Source organism: Phalaenopsis equestris, unplaced genomic scaffold, assembly GCF_001263595.1.
Source record: "Phalaenopsis equestris unplaced genomic scaffold, ASM126359v1 Scaffold198379, whole genome shotgun sequence".
Taxonomy (NCBI): Eukaryota; Viridiplantae; Streptophyta; class Magnoliopsida; order Asparagales; family Orchidaceae; genus Phalaenopsis; species Phalaenopsis equestris.
This window is the reverse complement of record NW_018218300.1, coordinates 47,211-68,789: the sequence shown is the minus strand read 5'-3', so window position 1 is coordinate 68,789 and position 21,579 is coordinate 47,211. Positions and strand designations below refer to the sequence as shown.

The following is a 21,579-nucleotide window of genomic DNA, read 5'->3' as shown; positions in this document are numbered from 1 at the left end:
TGCAAAGCGGAATAACAAGTACAACATCCCACATCCTCCTGTAAGTATGCTTGGACTCAGCTACTCTCGTAATTCAAATTTACCTCACAACTAACTATGTAGTGCATATCAGGTAAATACTACTTGGTTGATGTTGGATATTCATTGCAGCGAATGTAACTCAAGCGCTATCCTGATACGAGATACCACATAACCAACTTCGAGCGAACAAACAATGTAAATTGAGGCAAAAAAATGTTCAATAAAAGACATTTTTTTACACGGTGTCAATGAGAGTACTTCACGTGTTTGAAAGAAGAAATGGGTTATGAAGCGCGAAATGTCATCTTACCTGTTTTTCAAACAGGTGCAGATTGTGATTGCCACAATGGCGCTCAACAATTTCAATTGGAGACATCCTTCCCGCAACAATATCAACTTCCATCAAGCGGACGAGAATCATGAGCATGTACCTGTCGAAGCATTTGAGTAATGTTCTCTGTCACAGCAAGAGAATGATGCTTCCACCACCTACACTGCAGACTGGGAAAGTGTAAGTGGGATGACAGAGTTGAGGGAACAAATTATTAATGTGATTGTAGAAGGGTGATTAGAATATTTATTATTTTATTATATATACTTAAGTATTATTTGTATTTTATTCACTTTCTGTTTATATTTATTTTCTTGTATGTTTGATATTAATTTTTTTAGGCATTTTACGCTATTTGTAAGTTTTTTTTTCATTTGCATTTCATTTATTTTTGTTTTGTGCGTTCGAAGGGTCGATGATGAGACGTTTGACCTTATGGGTTCTTCTGAAAGACCATTTAGTGTTGTTGGTTAGTGTAATATGTGAAATCCTAATGAAGGCAACCAAGTTCCAACTTTTCGGTAGAGCGGTTTTTGAGGTTCTTCTGGAATGTATTTTTTGGTGATATGCATATGTAACAAACACGAGTTTTGAATTATGTGGATTAAAGACAACCAAGAACCTTTTTTTGATAAGGTCTACTGGCTTCTTCTTGTAACAGAATCGTTGGTTGGTATACAGAGTTTTCTGAGACCTCAAGCCTGCATAAAAAGTGTAATAGCTTCTTTTATCAATTTCTATTTATTTATTTTGTACAGTTCCTATTTATTTTCGTTCCTTATATATTTGATATTGATTGTTTGAGTTTCTTACGCTATTCGAATGTGTTTTAATTCCATTTGCATTTAATTTATTTTACTTTTGGTGGGTCTGAGAGGTCCATGATGAGTTGTTTGACTTTATAAGTTCTTCTAGATGTCTGTTAATCACTGTTGGTTGGAGTTACATATGAAATCATAATGCAAACAACAATGTTCCTCTCTTCGTTTCAGAGATAAGGTTTTTGAGGATCTTCTAGATAGCATTTTAGTGATATGCATATGTGACACGCGAGGTTGGTTTTACGTGAGTTAAAGGCAACCAAGACTCTTATTTTTTGCAAGATTTGTTTTCTTGTAGTGACAGATTCGTTGGTTTGTATACAAAGTTTTGTCATACCTCGCACTTGCAAAAAACAATAATTAACTACATCTTTTAGCAATTTCAACTTCTGTTATGACTAATGGATTGGCTTTTGTAGCATTCAGAAAAAATGAGCTCGAGGATTTCAGGAACCTCCCGAAGATTTCTCTACCACTGCAAACTTCAGTCTTCCCTACTGGCGTCGCGTTAGGCACGTAGCTATGGGAGAGTTCCACAGGTACCTGCGGAGAATCAAGGAGAAGAGTGACTTCTTCTGGTGGAGAGACAATCTGACAGATTCTGCTACAAACAGTGATCAGGAATGGATTGCATCCTTGAATGATGGCGTAGCTCGTGTCATTCGTTGTCTATATTTTAAAAATAATATAATCATATTATTAAGTATAATTTTAATAGTTTTTTTAGCAATTTGATAAGCACTGTTAAGTGAGGTGTATGGGTTACTTTTTGTACTGTTTTAAAGTGAACTTTTGTTTCTCAAGTATTAAATATATTGTTATAATAGTTATAATACAAACGACATTACTATACAGGGGCAGAAAGATCATTTGTCTAGAAACAACTATCTCACAGTTGTTTTCTAACTACAAAATATAAACAGCTAGTCAACTTATCTAAAGCAGTGTCTGCACAGCAGCTTCTTGGGGCAACTCAACGTCTGACAATCTGACAGATTGTACTGTCGACAGTGATAGGGAATGTACTGCATCCTTGAATGATGGCGTAGCTTGTGTCATTCGCCATCTGTGTTGTAAATATAACATAATCATATTATTAAATATAATTTTAACAATTTTTTTAGCAATCTTGATACTCACTGTTAAGTGAGGTGTATGGGTTATTTTTTATATTATTTTGAAGTGGATTTTTACTTCTCAAGTATCAAATATATTGTTGTGACAGTTCTGATACAAACAACATTACTATATAGGGGCAGAAAGATCATTTGTCTAGAAACAGCTGTCTCACAGCTGTTTTCTAACTTTAAAAAACAAACAGCTAACCAATTTATCTGAAACAGCGTCTGCGCAGCAGCTTTCTAGGGCAATGTCTACGCAGCAACTTTACAGCAACTTATTGATAAGCACCAACTGCCCCAAACAGACCTTTAATCCTAAAATTGTTTGCCATGAGAGATGTTAAATATGGTTAAATCATGTGAAATTAGTTTGCAATTTATAAAATCAAAAAATTATTATATTTATATTTTATTGAACTAATTAACCATTTAGTAAGAATTTACTATTCGTTAATTAGACATTGATTATTTATTTCCTAATCTAGGTAAATATTGCTTAAAATTGTATGGAACAAATCAAATATTAAACCATTACTTTAATAATTATTAATCAGTCATAAATTAAATGTTTATCAACCCGATATCAATTATAATACTGAGTTATAATTAGCCTAAAAGACAACATATAAATCAATCATTAATTAATATTCAATTAAATGAATTAAAATTAAATTCAATTACACTAAATAAAAAAAAAAGTTCAGATCCTCCATTCAATTACATATTAATATTAAATTAAATTCAACTACATACTAATTGGTCATTAATTTATAATCAAACCCGCAACATTCCGCTTCCCCCAGCCACTCCCATTAATTCTACCGCTACTTACCCTTTTTCCCCTCCTGAACGAAAGCCACAAAGACAATGGCGATTAGAGTTGTCAAAAAAACTTGTTCGCGAACAGCTCCTGTTCGGCTCGTTCGTTAAGCAAACAAACCGAACACGAACAATTTTTTAAAGCCCGAATTGTAAACGAGCAGAACACAAACAGCTCTTTGTTCGCTCGTGTTCGGCTCGTTTTAACTCGAAATAAAAAAAATTATATATTTATTTATATAATAATATATTACATATTTAAAAGCTCGAATTATAAACGAACCGAACACGAACAAAATCATAACACCTCGTGTGGTAATGTGGTTAATATTTTCTTTTGTATACATTTGGTTCAGGTTCGAATCTCACATTTTACATCTATTTTTTTCAAATTAATTTTTACGAGCCAATTTCGAGCCGAACACAAGCCAAATACGAACAAGAATATTTAAATCGAGCTGAACACGAACACACTGTTCACGAGCCAATTTTGAACACGAGTCGATTTCGAACACGAGCTATTTTGAGCGAGTCAAACACGAGCCAAGCCTGAGCTCGCTCAAGCTCGGCTGGTTTATAGCCCTAATGGCAATTAGAGTAAGGTTGAAAGGCAATGACAGGATCGCAGTGTCTGAGAAAGAATAAGACATAAAAATCCTGTCTTTCTCCCCCTTCTAGTCTGCCCAAGAAGTCACAAAGGTAACCACTTTTGAGCAATTCAAATTGTCTAAACCCGGTAAATCTACCCTCCAACAACATTTACCACATTAGAATTTACGGCAAAATTGAGGAGAAAAGGTATTTGAATTTATCTAGGTTTTAAAGTTGTCATTGTAGTAGTTTGACAGGATTTAGGTTAAATTCTACTACCAAAAAGCACCTAAATACTAAATGCAAAAAATCTTACGTAAGCACTTAACGTGCTGACATCTCTGAATGTTTTATGGTCCAAGAGATCAAATAAATGTTACTAGTCACTTAAACTAAATTATTTTCTAACCTTCTCTTGTTGGGAAAACATTAAATATATAAATATTTTGCTTCCCTTTTCTCATTTAGTGTCATAACATTTTTACTGCTTATTTTATCATCTCGTAATATCACTCATAGACACCTTTCCACATTGGCAAGCTCCTCAACAAGATCGAAATAAATAATATAAGAGTCTTAGATGACCACATCATTGTATTGCAAGCACAAGAGGCTAGGATTATGCAAATAGGACAACCAGTCAATATCTTGTCATAAATCTATGAAATCAACATGAATATAGCTGCACTAGCACAACCTCATAATGAAGATGAAAACTATACACAAGAAAGTGTGCAAAAGTCTCCTCAAGGAGAGCCCCAAGTCTTACGAATATGGCTAGAGGCAATCAATGTGCTGGCAAATTGATGACTATAATGGTGATATCTGAAAATTTGAAGTTATAGATTTGATGAAGTTCATGACAAACAATTTTTTAGAATTACGACAACAAAAGAAGTAATATCTTATAAGATTCAATGACAACCAACGAGTGCCTTCTGCAAAAGTGAAATTATAACCAATTAGAAACTTTAAGTCCAATTATTATTATGAAAAGAACTTCTCAAATTATGGAAAATATGAACTTGTTCAAAAAAGTAGTGAGTAGAGCCAATTGTAATGACAATGATTGCTAACTTGCCAATAGATATTTCCTTGGCTTGCAACATAGAATTAGAAATGAGATGGAGCTCTAGATCCACAATACATAAAAGTGACTTTTCATTTGCACATTTGATAGAGAGAGAAAAAAAAAAGGCAAGGTTTCATTCCTAGACCTGAGGCTAACTCTCTGTTGATCTCACATATAGCCTAATCCACACCAAGTTGGCACTCCTAAACCCACCATTGAGGGTAGTAAAAATGTTAAAAAAAATATTTCTTTCAAGTATAGTAAGAATGATCAAATACAACATCAATGTAAATCCACATTACCTATTTGTAGAAGAAGAATTTAATTAGGAAAATGATAATTTAGATGAATTGCATTCTGAGACCTCACCCTTTGAGAATTACTAAAAGTCTTTTCAATCATATATTCTTCATTAAGATTGCTTGATAAATAAATTTTTTAAACCCACTAAAATTACAAATTATGTATTCTATTTTATCCTAACCCAAAATGAATGAAAGCATCTTTGGTTTTTATTAACAATGATTTACAACCAAAAAAAAAAATTATTTGTTAGCAAACTTTAAAAAGATCATGATATTGCCACAACATCTCCATAAAATTTGTTAGTGGAGAGGGAAGAAAAAATGACTTTAGTGAAGAAGAAAACTATTAATTTGCTCCATTGATTTCAACTGGAAATAAGAAGTGCTTGCAGACATAGGCTGCCAGTCTAGCAATATGCTAATATGCAATACAAACAATTATTTTTTTTTAAAAGAGAAAGACAGAGAGAGAAGGAAAAAAAAAGTTAAAAGAGTATTACCCGTCAAGCTGATACTTTGTTCTATGCCTACTATAACCAGCGCATTGTTCATCGGCACCAGATCCAACAAGTAGAACACGAGCTTCTGATTTGTATTTGTAATAATGCTGATCTTCCTGATGAAAATTACATATTTGTCCATCCACACGGCCATCTCCACCAGCAGCTAACCATAATGCTATACCAATGTTTAAATCCTACAGAATTTTGTAACACTTCTTTTTAATCACTATCAATACAACTCGAGAAGTATTTCTGTACGCTATTCATCTCTTTTATCATTTTATTTACTTATTTGGAGGATGGTGATCAAGGAAAAGTAAATTTTCTATTGTTAAGATAACAAGCATGTGTAGGCTGTGTTAGATAGTTCAAGAAGAGCAATTTACACAATGCACATCCATGAAATAAAGTTAAAGCGACATACCATAAAGGTTTCTGCTGGATGTATTAACGACATTACATGTTTAGTGGTTTTCATTGTCAGATTTAAGAGCGTTGCATCAATCTCCACAAGTCGCCATCTGAAATCTAAAGAAGCTAATGCTTGATAGACATTTTCATTGACAACATAATTATTTCAAGTTAAGTATTCACACCTTCGAAGCATAACAACAAAATATTTCACATTAATTACCTTCTCATTGGAGCAATCTTCTGAAGTTCTCTTAGCCCTAATCTTGCTGAAACTCTGTCAGGAGCAAACTGGCCATCAAAGCTTACATTTAACAAATCTATTATATCTGCCAATAAAAGCAAAAGAGCGATCATTCAAACTTAAAATCCATCAATAGCTATCAAATAAACAAAATATGTATTCCTTAATAAATATCTTGAAGATGACAATGATCCAAGAAGCAAGAAGAGAACAAGACAGAAAATGAAATTGAAGCACATAAAATTGCTAACACTAAACCAAAATCATGTATTTCCATTTTTACTTCGAGATAACAAATAGCCTAAACTACCACTAAAGGCAGGATTAGAATAGACCAGAAAAAACGCTTGAAGAACTTCATGTGTCCTATCTCGTAGTCACTACACATAAAACCTTACACAACTGGCAATCCTACAACCAACCCTGCAATACAAGATAATATAAGTGCCTAGGTCCTGCATAAATTTTTTTTTTTAATTTAACAAGCAATTAAAAGATGATAATATGCATTTGATTAGTTATTTTTACAACGTTAAACAAACTTATTTATATAATGAATGCTTCAAAATGCCATATTTTAACATTTTAAAAATAGGTTTTTTTTCCTAGAACTCAACAGACCCGTCCAATATCCAATCTCCCACCCTGAAGATTAAGAAAGACAACTCAATGGCAAGTTATTATCATTTTGCCTGACCATTTTTTTACCATATTTTTTATTGTGAATTATTCCCATTGGGTACAACCACAGCTTGACGTCTTCTTCAAGATCGTGATTCCTTCGTCAATTTAAACATGATTCTATAATTTAACCGTGATTCACTCCCTTTACTCTTCCTCTTTATAAATTCCATCGCTCTTTGGGGACACAATTTGAGATTCTCTTAATCCGTAATTACAAATAACAAAACTCCAGTTCAATTTTTTATATCTAGGAAGATTTTTTTCAGGAAATTAATGATTGTAAGACTCCTTTAAGGTTTCAACTACAACTTTCAATTATAAGAACTCCTTTCTCTATGTCAAAATGGCGTCAAGTTATTGAATGCCACGGGAAGACTTAGCAAGTGTAACCAGAATTGGTAATCATTAAATTAATCAAGATTTATATAAAAGAAAGAGTCGAGCCAATGCTGATAATATGTTAATTAGGACTTCATGTTCATATAGTTTCTAAGAAATCTAAAATGAATTCATATTATTCAACAAGATCAATTATGCCCTTCAAATATTTTCAGAATTTTAAATGAATCACTCTATCATTTAAAAAATCAAATAATGGTTGAATAACCAAGTTTTCAATTTTTCATTCAACTTAGAAATTTAGACCATAAGAGAATAAAGGCTACTAGATGCTCTTCACTTTTAAGTAGATATTTATGTTATACAAAGTAACTGTTAGGCTTCAGCTTTTTCTCTTTTCCGTAAGGAATAAAGCTAAAATGTGGTTGAATTTATTAGCACCTAGATCTATTATAACTTAAGGTGACTTAGCCTAAAACTTCCTAACTAAATATTTTCCACCTTAAAAAACTGTTAAACTTACTCATTTTGCCAATATGAAGGTGAGTCAATATATGACGCATGGGAAAGATTTAAAAAACTTCTTAGGAAGTGTCCACATCATGCCCTGTCTGTTTGGTTAATCATTCAAACCTAGAAATGATATTACTTCAATTTGCCAGAACAATTAGAAGAATTAAAAAAAAGAAAGGACTTTATCAATTCGTGGAAGAAATGACGAATATTCAACGGAACAATGTAGATAATTAAATATCAGATAATGAACACCATAACGCTCATAGGCCATTAAAGAATTACGCTAATCCTACGACAGATGAAATTCACTTAAGTATTCAAACTTTTGTCGTAGACGCTAACACATATGAATTGAAACCTGCTATTATCCAAATTGTGAGGGGAACTCCGTCTGAGAATCCAAATTTACACTTAGCAACTTTTTCCCTTTTGCTTAAGGAATAAAACTAAAATGTCATTGAATTTATTAGCACCTGGATCTATCAGAACTTAGGCAGACTTAGCCCAAAAATTCCTACCTTCCAAAACTGCTAAACTTATAAAGAATATTACTTCATTTTACCAGAATGAATGTGAGTCAATATATGAAGCATGAGAAAGATTTAAGAAATTTCTTAGGAAATTTCCACAACACACTCTATCAGAACTTAGGGTGACTTAGCCCAAAAAATCCTAGCTAAGTATTTTTCACCTTAAAAAACTGCTAAACTTATAAAGAATATTATTTCATTTTACCAATATGAAGGTGAGTCAATATATGAAGCATGAGAAAGATTTAAGGAACTTCTTAGGAAATTTTCACATCATGCTCTGTCTGAATAGTTAATCATTCAAATTTATATATGATATTACTTCATTTTGTCAGTATGAAGGTGAGTTAATATATGAAGCATGAGAAAAATTTAAGAAACTTCTTAGGAATGTTCACATCATATTTTGTTTGATTGGTTTATCATTCAAACTTTTTACAATAGGTTTGTAGGATCCCTTAAATCTATCATTGACGCTGCCGCTGGTGGTTCACTCATATCAAAGTCATTTAATGAAGTTTGTTCTTTAATTGAAGAGATGACTACAAACAATTTTCAAAAACCTTCTGAAATGAATAATCCTAGAAAGGCATCTAGTGTTTACAATACAAACATGCTTTCAATTCTTACTTCTCGGGTACAGCAGTATCTAGTAAGTTAGATCATTTCGAAATGAACCAACCTCAAATATCTCCAGTAATTGAGGAAGACAAATATTGGATTCTTAAGATTTCATTATTTGAGACTTTAAATGCAATTAACAACAGACCTAACCGTTATTCCAATTACTATAACTCAGGTTGGAAGAACCATCCTAACTTTAACTAGAATAATAATTATGGTGAGGGAAACAAATAATGGGGAAATAATCAAGCAAAACCTTTAGGAAATTGGAATAATTAGGGTAGCAATAATTATAGACATTCTTATCCATTAGGCTTTAATAATAATTCAGAGTTTAAGGAAAAGAAGTTGTCTCTAGAAGATGTTCCATTGCAAATGGGAAATCAACTGCAAAGTTAAGGTGCGACAATAAGAAATATAGAGAATCAACTAGGACAAATTCCTAACTCACTTAGCAATCGAGCCCAAGAAACTTTTCCTAACAATACTGAGATAAACCCTGAGAAGAATAGTGAGAAAGGTAAAGCTGTCCAACTAAGAAGTGAAAGAGAGATGGGGGATGTAATTCGAAATGAGAATGAGGTTGAGAAAAAGATTGTGGAAACTGAAGAATCTGAGAACATGATTTTAAGGATTGTGGAAACTTCATTGTGTTAGATATGGAGGAAGACAAAAAAATTTCAAATATTTTAGGGAGATCTTTTCTTGCTAGCGGACGAGCTATGATAGATGTGCAAAAAAGTTGAATTAACCATTAAAGTAAATGATTAGGAAGTTACATTCAATGTTTAAAGTTTATGAAATATCCTGTTAAAAGAAAAGAAGATGTGTGTTTTCGAGTAGACTTAATTGATTATTTATGTAGTAGTCATTTCCGAGAAGATTGTGAAGTTAAATTAGTTGAACAGGAGTTAGATAATGAGAAGGATACGAATTTCAAAGATATTGACTATTGAAAATTCAAAATTTGTTTAGAAGATTTTTGAGATTCTAGATGCAACAAAAAAAAGTAAATCACTCATCCCTTCTGGGGAATCTCTTGAACTTGAGATGAAGGTACTTCCTACACATTTAAAATATACTTATTTACAGAACTTATCTACATTATCAGTCATCATATCCTAAGATTTGACTCAATTTCAAGAGAAAAAATTAATGAAAATTCTTAAGAATTATAAGAAAGCTTTCGAATGGACCTTAACAAATATTAAAGGAATTGGTCCTTAAATTTGTATGCATAGGATCCTGATAGAAAATAATCATAAATCCTCAAAAAAGATTAAATCCAATTATGAAAGAAGTTGTTAAAAATGAGATATTGAAGTGGTTTGATGCAGGTATTATCTATCATATATCATAGTGTTTAGATTAGTCTTATACATTGTGTTACTAAAAAAGAGAGAGTGACAGTATCTGTAAATGAACTGAATGACTTAAATTCAACTAGACATATCACTGGATAATGAATTTGTATTGATTATCGAAAATTGAATTTAGCCACTAGAAAAAAACACTTTCTTTTACCCTTTTATGTATCAGATGTTAGAAATATTAGTTGGTCACCGATACTTTTGCTTTTTAGATGGATATTCTGAATATCATCAAATATCAATAGCTCCTGAGGATCAAAAAAATACTACATTTACGAGCCCTTGTGTGACTTTTGCTTTTAGAATAATGTTTAATGTCTTTTGGGTTATGCAATGCACCTGCTACTTTTCAGATGTGCATGATGTCTACTTTCTATAACTTGACTGAGAAAGGGCTAGAAGTTTCATGAACGATTTCTCAGGGTTTGGAACCTCATCTGATTTATGTTTAGACTAATTAGCGAAGGTGATAAAATGTTGTGAAAAGACTAACATTATTCTCAATTGGAAAAAATATCAATTCATGGTCGCAAGAGAAATTGTTCTCGGACATAAAATATTTGAAAATAGTATGAAAGTTAACCCAAAAAAATTTAAGTAATCGCTAATCCCTCCTCCTGCTGCTGTAAGAGGAGTTAGAAGTTTTTTAGGACATGTTGGATTCTATAGGCGATATATTAAAGATTTCTCAAAAATCGTGAAGTCTTGATGCTGTCTTTTAGAAAAAGATGTCTTATTTAACTTTGATCAAGATTGTCTAAATGTCTTTAATATTTTAAAAGAAAAATTAATCACCGCTGTTATTATAGTCTCACCGAACTGAGGGAGGTCATTTGAGTTGATGTGTGATGCCAGTGATTATACTATTGGGACTGTGTTAGGGCAAAGATATGATAAAATTTTTAAAGTTATATGCTATTTCAATAAAACCCTTAATGAAACTCAAATTAATTACACTACAACTGAGAAATAATTATTGGTAATAATAAATGCTTATAAATTTAGATCTTATTTAATTAGAACTAAATGTATTGTTCGTACCGATCATTCTGCTATTAAATATCTTATATTGAATAAGGATGCTAAACTAAAACTAAATAAATAGAACCTTCTAATGCAGGAATTTGATATCAAATAGTGGATAGAAAAAAATCTGATAATCAAATTGTTGATCATTGATCTAAACTGGACCAGGGAAATTTCTATATTGATGAAGATGAAATTAATGAAAATTTTCCTGACTAGCAACTGTACGTTATCACTGAACAGATCAATGGAAAAAGTTCATTCATGATGTTAGATCTTACTTTTGGGATGACTGATAGTTATATAAAAAATATAAATATCAAGTTATCCGAAGAAGAAGTGTACCGTTAGAAGAAACCCAGAAAATAATTCAGAAATGTTATGATTTTGAATTTAGGGGACACTTTGGCATTGAAAAAACTACATTTAAGATTTTACAATCTGAATTTTATTGACCTACTTTATTTAGAGATATGAATATATATATATAAACGTCATAAATCCTTACATATAAAAATTCAGGGCAACATATCTAAGAGAGATGAAATGCCCCTAAATTTTATGTTAAAAATTGAAATATTTGATGTATGGGGTTTAGATTTTATAGGATCATCATTATCTTTTGAAAACTTATATATTTTAATAGTTGTGGACTGTGTCTCAAAATGGATTGAGGCAATAGCTATTCCAAATTGTGATGCTCAAATGGTAGCAAAATTTATAAAGAGAAATATTTTCAGTATATTTGGCATGCCTAGAGTGATCATTAGTGATGAAGTAATTTTAGGAATAGAAAAATTGACACTAGTAGCTAAATATGAAATTAATCATATAGCCTAACTTATCATCCTCAAATCAGTGGCTTAACAGAGATATCTAATTCAGAAATCAAGAGAATTTTAAAAAAGATTGTTAATCCTAGTATAAAGAATTGGTCTGCTAGACTTGATAATGCATTATGGGCTTATAGGGCTGCTTACAAAACTCCTATAAGAATGTTTACTTATACACTCACATTTGGAAAAACTTGTCACTTCCCAGTGGAATTAGAACATAAGGCTTATTGGGTTGTTAAAGAATTCAATTATAACTCGAAAAAAGCTGGTAAGAAGAGATTGTTGCAGTTAAATGAACTCGACGAAATTAAACAAGAATTTCATAAAAAATGCAAAAATTTATAAAGAAAAGAAGAAAAATTGGAATGGTCGGAAGGTTCTTAAGAAATAATTTGAAGATGGACAAGAGGTTTCACTTAATAATACAAGACAAATTATTTCCTGAAAAATTTAAGTCCAGGTGGTCGAGATCATTTACTGTAATTAAAGTGTATCATTTTGGTGCGATAGATATTAAAGATCCTAAAAACGGTAAAGTGTTTAAAGTAAACAGACAAAGACTTAAACTTTACATAGAAGGAAATAAGTATATATTTAGTGAAGTTTTAATGCTGGTCAACTTGAGTAAGAATCTAGATTCGTCGGGCTGACGACGTTAAACTAAGCGTTTCTAGGGAAGCAACCCAAGGTATGTATTTGTGTGTCTGTTTGTATTTTAGTGTGTTACAATTAGCATTGTTGTATTGTGGTTTGATTGAAGCTTTGTATAGAATTGTTTAAGTTTAAGCTAGATTGCTTTGATTTTACTAAGTCATGAGAGTGACGATTCTTTAGCTTCTCGTCGTGTCCAAACTCATATTTGTTCTCTGGTGGTAGTTGGATTAACTAGTTCACTACATCTTAATTTTCAATTGAACTTAAGGATTTACTGGAGACATATTAAGTTTCAACATAAGACAGGTCCATTAAGTTCTATTATTTCCTTTATGTAACCATGTTTTCATCCAGTGGATCTAATAAACCAGCTGGTAGATGAACATGAGGATGATCTTGATATTATACTTAATATTTTTAGAGATGCATATTTTAGGATATGAGGTAATACATGAGGTTGGCAACACATAAGCAAATGTATCAAATGTATCAGGGACAACCTTGTTATTGGGTTACCCTAATAAAATATCTATAAGCATCCAATTGCTGTTTGGAAGGAGAAGCCGCTAAAAATTGGATGTAAAGAAGAGAGGTGTTATGAGGAGGAAGATTTAGTTTTATCTATCTTTTGTGCTTATGAGTTTATTAGAATGATCGAAGACTTGGGGAGGATTAAAATATTTAATTTAAATGACTAAGATCAAGTTCGGAAGTGCAAAATAGGTTTCAGTACTTAAGGTATTACAATGCTTAATATAGTTATGGCGCCCAAGCGCCAGAAGATGGGTGCCAAAGCGTCATACCCCAGCGCCTTGGCGCTACTTCAAGTCGCCTAGGCGCTGAAATCGCCTGCTCAATAAAAATCAGAAAAATACCACTATATAGGTCATTTGAACGCGAAATCTTTCCCGACTTTTCTTTGGAGAAGTGGAGGAGAATTATAGGGATTCTTTTCTTTATACATTGATGATCATTCGAGAGCTTGTGAAGGGTGGAAATTCATCTTCCTCGGGTAAAATTTCACAGTTGACCTTACAACTTCTTCATTCGGGAAGCTTTCAGATTTTTTTTTAGAAACCAGTGGAGAAGATGAGGAATTACTTGGGGAGGGGGGGTTGATTTAATTCTAAACATGCATTTTGAGTCAATTACACCATTTATTTGAACTCATTCCATCATTTTTTTGCTTATCTAGAATTGCTATGGCACCCAAAATCAAGGAGAGTAAAGATAAAAGTTCTTTTGATCGTACGAAACTCGTTAGCTCCAAAGCTCAGGAGCGATACAACGAATTTCTTGTATCAAAGAAACTAATTGCTGAGCGGAGTTTCATTAGCCCTGGTGGTCTATGGAAATTATTATTGTATCTCGTCATTGGGAGACGTTTTGTTATATCACTGTTGTAGCTATTATTTCTATAGTCAGAGAGTTTTTTGCTAATCTCCCTGATGCGATTGATTTAATTCTAAACATGCATTTTGAGTCAATTACACCATATATTTGAACTCATTCCATCATTTTTTTTATTATCTAGAATTGCTATGGCACCCAAAATCAAGGAGAGTAAAGATAAAAGTTCTTTTGATCGTACGAAACTCGTTAGCTCTAAAGCTCAGGAGCGATACAACGAATTTCTTGTATCAAAGAAACTAATTGCTGAGCGGAGTTTCATTAGCCCTGGTGGTCTATGGAAATTATTATTGTATCTCGTCATTGGGAGACGTTTTGTTATATCACTGTTGTAGCTATTATTTCTATAGTCAGAGAGTTTTTTGCTAATCTCCCTGATGCCTCTAATGATTCAGTGAAGAGAGTTACTATATCCTCTTCACGTATTAATTGCTATATTCTTTGAGAGATGTCCCCAATAGTTTTTACTCTAAATTTGTACCCTCTAACTTGAGCTCGATGAGATTATTATGTTCTTGACTGATGGGAAGGGTACTTGGAAGGTGAAAAATAATCATAAAGTTAATTTTTCATCGTCTATGCTAAATGCTCCTTCCAAGGCCTGACATTATTTCATTTTTGTCAATCTTCTTCCTTCCACCAATCTCAGTGAAGTTACTCTAGAGATGGCTGCTGTGAACTATTGCAATCAGACTATGAAGGCTATTGATATTGGCTCAATCATCTACCATTCTATTCTCAATATTGTGTCAGGAGGTTCTACTTTAGGATTAGGATATCATCTCTTATTTTCTCCCTTTGCCAGCATTCTGTTGTTGGTTTTGAGAAATGGGAGGAGTTACGAAATGGGAGGAGCTATTGCATCCATTAAAGCCTATTAGTAAGGCCAATTTAAGTTTATATGATAAACATGTTGTTTTTGGACGTGGAGCTAGTTCTTCTCAAGTTCCTTCTTCTTCTAAACCATCAACTTCATATGCGTCAACTTGACCTTCTATGAGCACGGCTTCTATGTTTGAACATTTGAAGATTATAAAAGGTGCTATTGCTATCATTCAGAATCAAGTGTATGATACTGCAGGCATTTGGATTTGCAGAACAAATGTCGAAGCGATCATGAAGCTTGTATTTATACTGGTTAGTTGGAAATGTATAGACAAAACCAATGGATCGGAGGAGACAAGATAGTGGAATTTTCTTCTTATCCTCCATATAAACTGTATGAGCATTGCAAGCTGATCGGTGAGGACTCAATGAAGGATGATGGTGACGATGATGATGATGGTGGGAATGAGTAGCAGCTCTTTTCATTTGGATGTAGCATACTTTTATATTTATGTTTTCCTTATCACTACTAGATTGATGTATTTTCTTTTATATTTGTTTCATGTACTGGATTATGTATTCATTGCTTCTGTTTGGATGTACTGGATTAGTTTTTGCCACTGATTGGATTTGATTATGGAACATACCTGTTGTGATACTGATTTTTTTAATGCAAATTTCATGCTTAACATGTTAAATTGAGATTCACTTATACATATTTGTCTCATCTGCTTATACTTATATATTTTTGGTAATAGACTCCTGTGTTAAAAAGTAAGTTTTCTTTTCTCCTTGTTTATATACTTGATCTTAATGTCATCCATGCTAAAAATTAAGTTTGAGTGAGGGAGAAAAATCTTTTAAAAGCTTAACTTTATTTATCCTCAGTAGTTTACATATTAAATTGATATCAATTTAAAATGACTTGTGGTATGTGGTTTACCTGTAGGGTACTATAATTTTGACTTTAGAGATGTTATAGAAAACTCAGTTGAGATTTAGGGAAAATGGACCATTCTAGAAATGAGGTATTTTGTAAAAAACATAAAAGAAAATGCTTTTAGTATTTTAGTAAAACAGAATTGAACTTTTGAAAAAATAGGATTCTTAAATTTACTTTATAAGAATTGAGTCTCTATTAAAAACTATTTTCAAACTAATACTCATAATTATCGGTGAAAGAAAGTGGTGAGTTTTTAACTTTAAAAGAAGGATAGTAAAATTTAAAACTATTAAAGATCAATCCAGATATAGTAATCCTCACATAAAAGTATAAATGATTGAAAATGATCCTAAAAGAAAAAGAAAAGAAAAGGAAGAGTAAAAAAAAAGTAAAAAATGAAAAGTAAGAAGAAGCTTAACTAAAAATTGATTTCACTTGAACTTTCTTAAAGGAGAAGATTTAGATACAATCCTAAGTTTGCTCTTATTTCATAGAAGTATTATTCAAATCTTTACTAATCGAGTGTTTTAAATTATGTCTTTTATATTTTCTAGAAATCTGAAGTATGAGAAATTGCAATTCATTTTGAAATGGATAGAAAATCAGAATTCTTAAGTTGAATACAAGATATTTTTATATTCTAGTCCTAGTCTGATTCACTAGAACTTCCCTTAGGTAAAGCTCTATGGATTTCCCAAGGCAAAATTATAGAAAGTCTTAAAGAAACTTACTACCTTAAATCAACAAATTTACTTTTTAAAGTTGTAGTGTCACTTGAGGACAAATAACGTTTAAGTTTTGGGAATTTTGATGTCTTTTATCATTCATAATTTACTTTACTTTTTGCATTTTTTTTGAATAAAATTGTACTTTAAAGAAAGACATTTTTATATTTTTGTTGCAGGCATAACAGGTAGGATAATTGGAGCGAATTGGAGCAAAATCGGAGCGAAATAAAGACAATTGGAACAAATGGGGCTACCAGCAGGCTGGCGCCTAGCCACCACTTTCTGGGCACCAAGGCGTTATCCCATAGCGCCTTGGTGCTGCAGACGGCGCCTTGGCGCCAAAATTCCCCCATGCAAACAGAGAAGGCGGCGCCTAGGTGCCGCAAACTGAGCGCCTAGGCGCCTGAATTGTCCAATGTCGTTTCTGCAGTTGGTTATATACGAATTTGGAAGTTAAGAAGCCATGGAAGCAGTTCAAACGGATGGTGGATCATTTGGGAAGTCTTGGAGAAAGCCTAAGGGTGCAGAAATCGAGAGTTTAGAGTTAGGTTTTACATTATTCTACATTTCCTTAGAGAGATTTGAGAGAATATCGCAAGGGAGAAAGATAAGTGTTTCGTTCTACATTGTCTTGTATTAGTTGTGAAATCATTTTGTATGAACTTGTTTTATTATAAGATAATGAATTGTAGTGTTTTCTTCATGCAATGTGAGTAGATACTTCATACCTTTCCCATATGATGAATTAGTAATATGTGTAGGGTATTTGGTTGTATTTAGAATAGGTTTTTAATCATTAAAGTGATGGTTTTACTTTGTACTTCATTTACTTATCATTTTGGTCAAGTGATAAGTTAAAATTTGTTGTGAATACATAATCAATCGAGAGATTTATGGCTTTAACTACTAGGAGAAATCACATTGCACTAATGGGTGAAGGAAAAGAATTTCATAGGACAATGCAAATAGATAGAGAAATATGCTTTGATGGGTTTAAATTGGGGTTTCTAGGGTGGCAGGCAAAAACACTAACCAAGTTTGAACCAAACTTCTTTATGCAATCGAAAGAGAGAAAAGAAGAGGTTCGCTCCTATTTATCACTTACTACAATTTCTATTCTAAATATTTCATTCATATACACATTACTTATGTCATTGCAAGGGAAATGTAGTTTTTATATCTTGATCTTTCTCAATTTAATTAGCTTTAGTATAAATAACTTAGGAGAAAAGTGATAACTTCGTAAGATTAACAAGCATAACTTAGATCAACTATACTTCCAGGCTAGAACTTTTCTTAGACTCAATAATTCGATATTACTTGAACGATACATACATTTGTTGTAGTGCTACATTGTTATAAAACTCAAGTTTTAAAAGTTATAATGTCTATTTAAGATTTCAAATATTTTTTTCCAAAAGCACTAGGTTAATTCAGAGTTCGATCAGTACTCCATAGAGATTGCTCAACTGAAAACAAGTTTGGGCAAAGGGTTTGGGGTGAAAGACCTTGGACAGCTTAAATGCTTTCTCGGAATTGAGGTGGCTCGTGGAATAGAGAGGATTGTTCTAACTCAGAGGAAGCATGCGCTAGACTTGCTCACAGAGACAGGCATTCGGGATGCAAGCTTGCAACTTCACCAATTGATCAGAAGGGAAAGTTGAGTGTCATCTCATCTGAGTCACACTCGTCGCGACATATCATTTGCAGTAAGCGTAGTGAGTCGTTACATGCATGATCCAAGAAAAAGTCACATAGATGTAATGTATCAACTTCTGAGGTACCTGAATATTACACTAGGGAAGGGTTGATCTTCAGAAAAAATGGGCATTTAAGCATTGAGGGCTACTATGTCTCTGATTGGGCTAGTTGTGTTGATGACAAGAGATCCACATCAGAATATTGCATGTTTGTAAGGGGCAATTTGGTCTCTTGGAAGAACAAAAAGAAGTCAGCAATTGTGAGGTTGACGGCAGAGGAAGAGTATTATTGGTAAGATGCTATGGCCTTAGGAGTTGCTGAGATGTTATGACTAATAGCATTATTGGTAGATCTCAAGTTGGATGAAAGAGCACAAAAGAAGTTGTGGTACGACAACAAGTCAGCAACCAACATTGCCAACAACCCAGTGCAGAACGATAGAACCAATTATGTGCAGATTGATAGGTTCTTCATCAAGGCGAAGTTGAATAGTGGATTAATGGAGATAGATCATGTAACTACTAGAGAGCAAATAGCCGACTGTCTCACCAAGGGACTTAGATCATTAGATCTATCTAGATTGTGTGACAAGATGGGCTTAATGGATATCTTTTGCCTATCCTAAGGCTTAGGTTGAGAATTATGTAAAGTTTAGAGTCCTATTTGTAAATAGGAAATAAAGAATCAGTTTAGGGATTTATTTGTAAATAATGTTGTAAGGCTATATATAAGCCCAAGTCTTAGCTGAATATAAGAGATTATTGAACAATTACTTCATTGTATATGAATATATAAACTTACATTGTGGGTTTAGACACTGGTCCAGTAATGCAGAAAGTATCATAGAATCTAACCCTCCAGAGAAGAGAATTGCCACAGGAGATGCTTCCACTTCTCCACATTCCTTCATAGAAGTCTGCAACATTAATTCCATGCATCATGTATCAGAAAACTGTATGAACTGGGCATACCTATCAAATGAGCCTCGGTGCAACAGTAACATTAATGCAAATTATTTCCAAGTACACAATTAAGTTCAACAGAAAAATGTAACCCCGTAATGCGTAAATAATTACATTAGATGTTGAGAATTTAGTCATCAATAAATAAAAGAAGATACATTCCATAATTTATAGAAAAGGATTCTTCCACTGTGACCCGGTTGCTAATAATTCCCCAATCATCCTATCCTAGACTCTAGTAGTTCCCGCATTTATCCATATTCTAATCCATGTTTCATTGATGAATCACGCTTCACAAACTAGCAAAACATATAGTATCCATTATGTTGACTGAGAAGAAACAGGGATAGCATGCCCAAAACATAAATTTGTCCATAGCTACTGTAAGAGCAAATTTCTAGATTTAAGTAGACTTTTAAGGATTTTAAGAGCAAGTAGTTAACAAATACTGACATTATTGATACAAACAATCAAACAAAGCAAGGTTGGGAAAAAATCAACGATCAAAGAGGAACATAATTAAGAGTTCACACCTGAAAGATTGAGTTCATTTTAGTGCGCCTCATCACAGATCTTCTTAGAGCAGAGAGTACTCTTTGTGCTGGTTCACCCTGCACTGTTAAGACATATACATGGTTAATTAGTAGAGAATGTTTCTAGAAACAATCAAGCTCTTAGTGTGCATAGCAAGGCCTATCATTTGTAGGGACCAAGTAAAACAAAGTCTAGTTGGCCAAGTTGGCCCTCTTTCAAATAGTTTGGATAAATGTTATAGTTGTAGTCTGTAAAATAAATAAAGTATTTTGGTTAGTTAATAGAAAAGAGACATGTATGCTTCATATAGTTCAACACTTGCTATAAAGTCAATTATTCTTCAAAATATCGATGTTTTCAGTAAGTCGCAGTTTTATTTATTGAGATGTTAAGATATATTTTCTTATAAATATTAAAATATTTCTAGTTTGTTGTTATTTTCCCAAATTGAGGCAATATGAATAGCATTAACAAGTCATAATGAGGTGACCAAGATAGCAAAAAAAGTGATGTAATTTAAATTACCCAACCCTTGCTGGTAAAAGAAATAAGATAAAAAGCAAAAGCATACTCACTAATGCTCATTCTATACATTATTAAGTTTCTCAAAATAATATTGAAACAAACAGACAGCATTGAACACATAACGCTGCTATTTGAATAACATTGTTATCAAAATAACAAGACAAAACCCATAATCCCTTGAGCAACAAAGCCAGGTAGTTGTATGCCTAACAAGGATTGTACTTATACTGAAGTAAGCAACAATGTACTGATAAGTCGAAGGATAGCTGCTATATTACATTATGCTATGAAACTTTGCCACTACTGGCTTCACATTGACTTAAAAGTATAGGTCCAAAACTTAACAGAGATGATAAATGCATGGTGTTGCATTAGATTTGTTGAACATATTAGTACAACAAGAACAACAAAATCTTTATCCCGCTAAGTGGGGTTGGCTAAATGAATCCTTTTTCTCCATTGCTTCCTATTTAGTGTCATATTTTCATTAAATTCTAATAAATTAATATCATTTTATATACAATATGCCCTACACAATGTACTGATAAGTCGAAGGATAGCTGCTATATCACATTATGTCTATGAAACTTTGCCACTACTGGCTTCACATTAACTTAAAAGTATAGGTCCAAAACTTAACAGAGATAATAAATGCATGGTGTTGCATTAGATTTGTTGAACATATTAGTACAACAAGAACAACAAAATCTTTATCCCGCTAAGTGGGGTTGGCTAAATGAATCCTTTTTCTCCATTGCTTCCTATTTAGTGTCATATTTTCATTAAATTCTAATAAATTAATATCATTTTATATACAATATGCCCTAGCCTTCCTAGGTCTACCTCTGCTTTTCTTAACATAAGTTGAATCTAAAACATCTACTCTCCTAATCAGATCATCAGATGGTCGATCTTTAATGTGACCAAACCATCTAAGACTACTCTATCTAATTGTCTCCATCATTGGAGCTACACCAAACCTATCATGGATATATTCATTGGGCATTTTGTCTCTAAGTGTAAAGCCACTCATCCACCTAATCATTCTCATCTCGGCAACACTCAACTTAGTATTATGCTTCTCTTTTAAAGGCCAACATTCAGCGCCATAGAGCATTGCAGGTCTCACCACC

At 32.7% G+C, this 21,579-nt stretch overlaps 1 protein-coding gene across 1 annotated transcript in view; it reads right to left on the bottom strand.

Annotated features, from left to right (window-relative positions):
- Positions 1–331: 331 nt before the first annotated feature.
- Positions 332–21,579, bottom strand: part of LOC110035593 (asparagine synthetase domain-containing protein 1-like) — a gene marked incomplete at its 3' end in the record, with an annotated part of 35,274 nt that continues 14,026 nt past the window's right edge. Inside the window, exons 8-15 of the mRNA XM_020739847.1 lie at positions 19,921–20,003; positions 19,227–19,341; positions 6,219–6,324; positions 6,009–6,105; positions 5,582–5,778; positions 2,128–2,239; positions 1,628–1,842; positions 332–452 (exon numbers count right to left, since the gene is read on the bottom strand). Of these exons, the coding sequence (XP_020595506.1) occupies positions 332–452; positions 1,628–1,842; positions 2,128–2,239; positions 5,582–5,778; positions 6,009–6,105; positions 6,219–6,324; positions 19,227–19,341; positions 19,921–20,003 (1,046 nt within the window). The remainder of the gene's footprint in view (positions 453–1,627; positions 1,843–2,127; positions 2,240–5,581; positions 5,779–6,008; positions 6,106–6,218; positions 6,325–19,226; positions 19,342–19,920; positions 20,004–21,579) is intronic.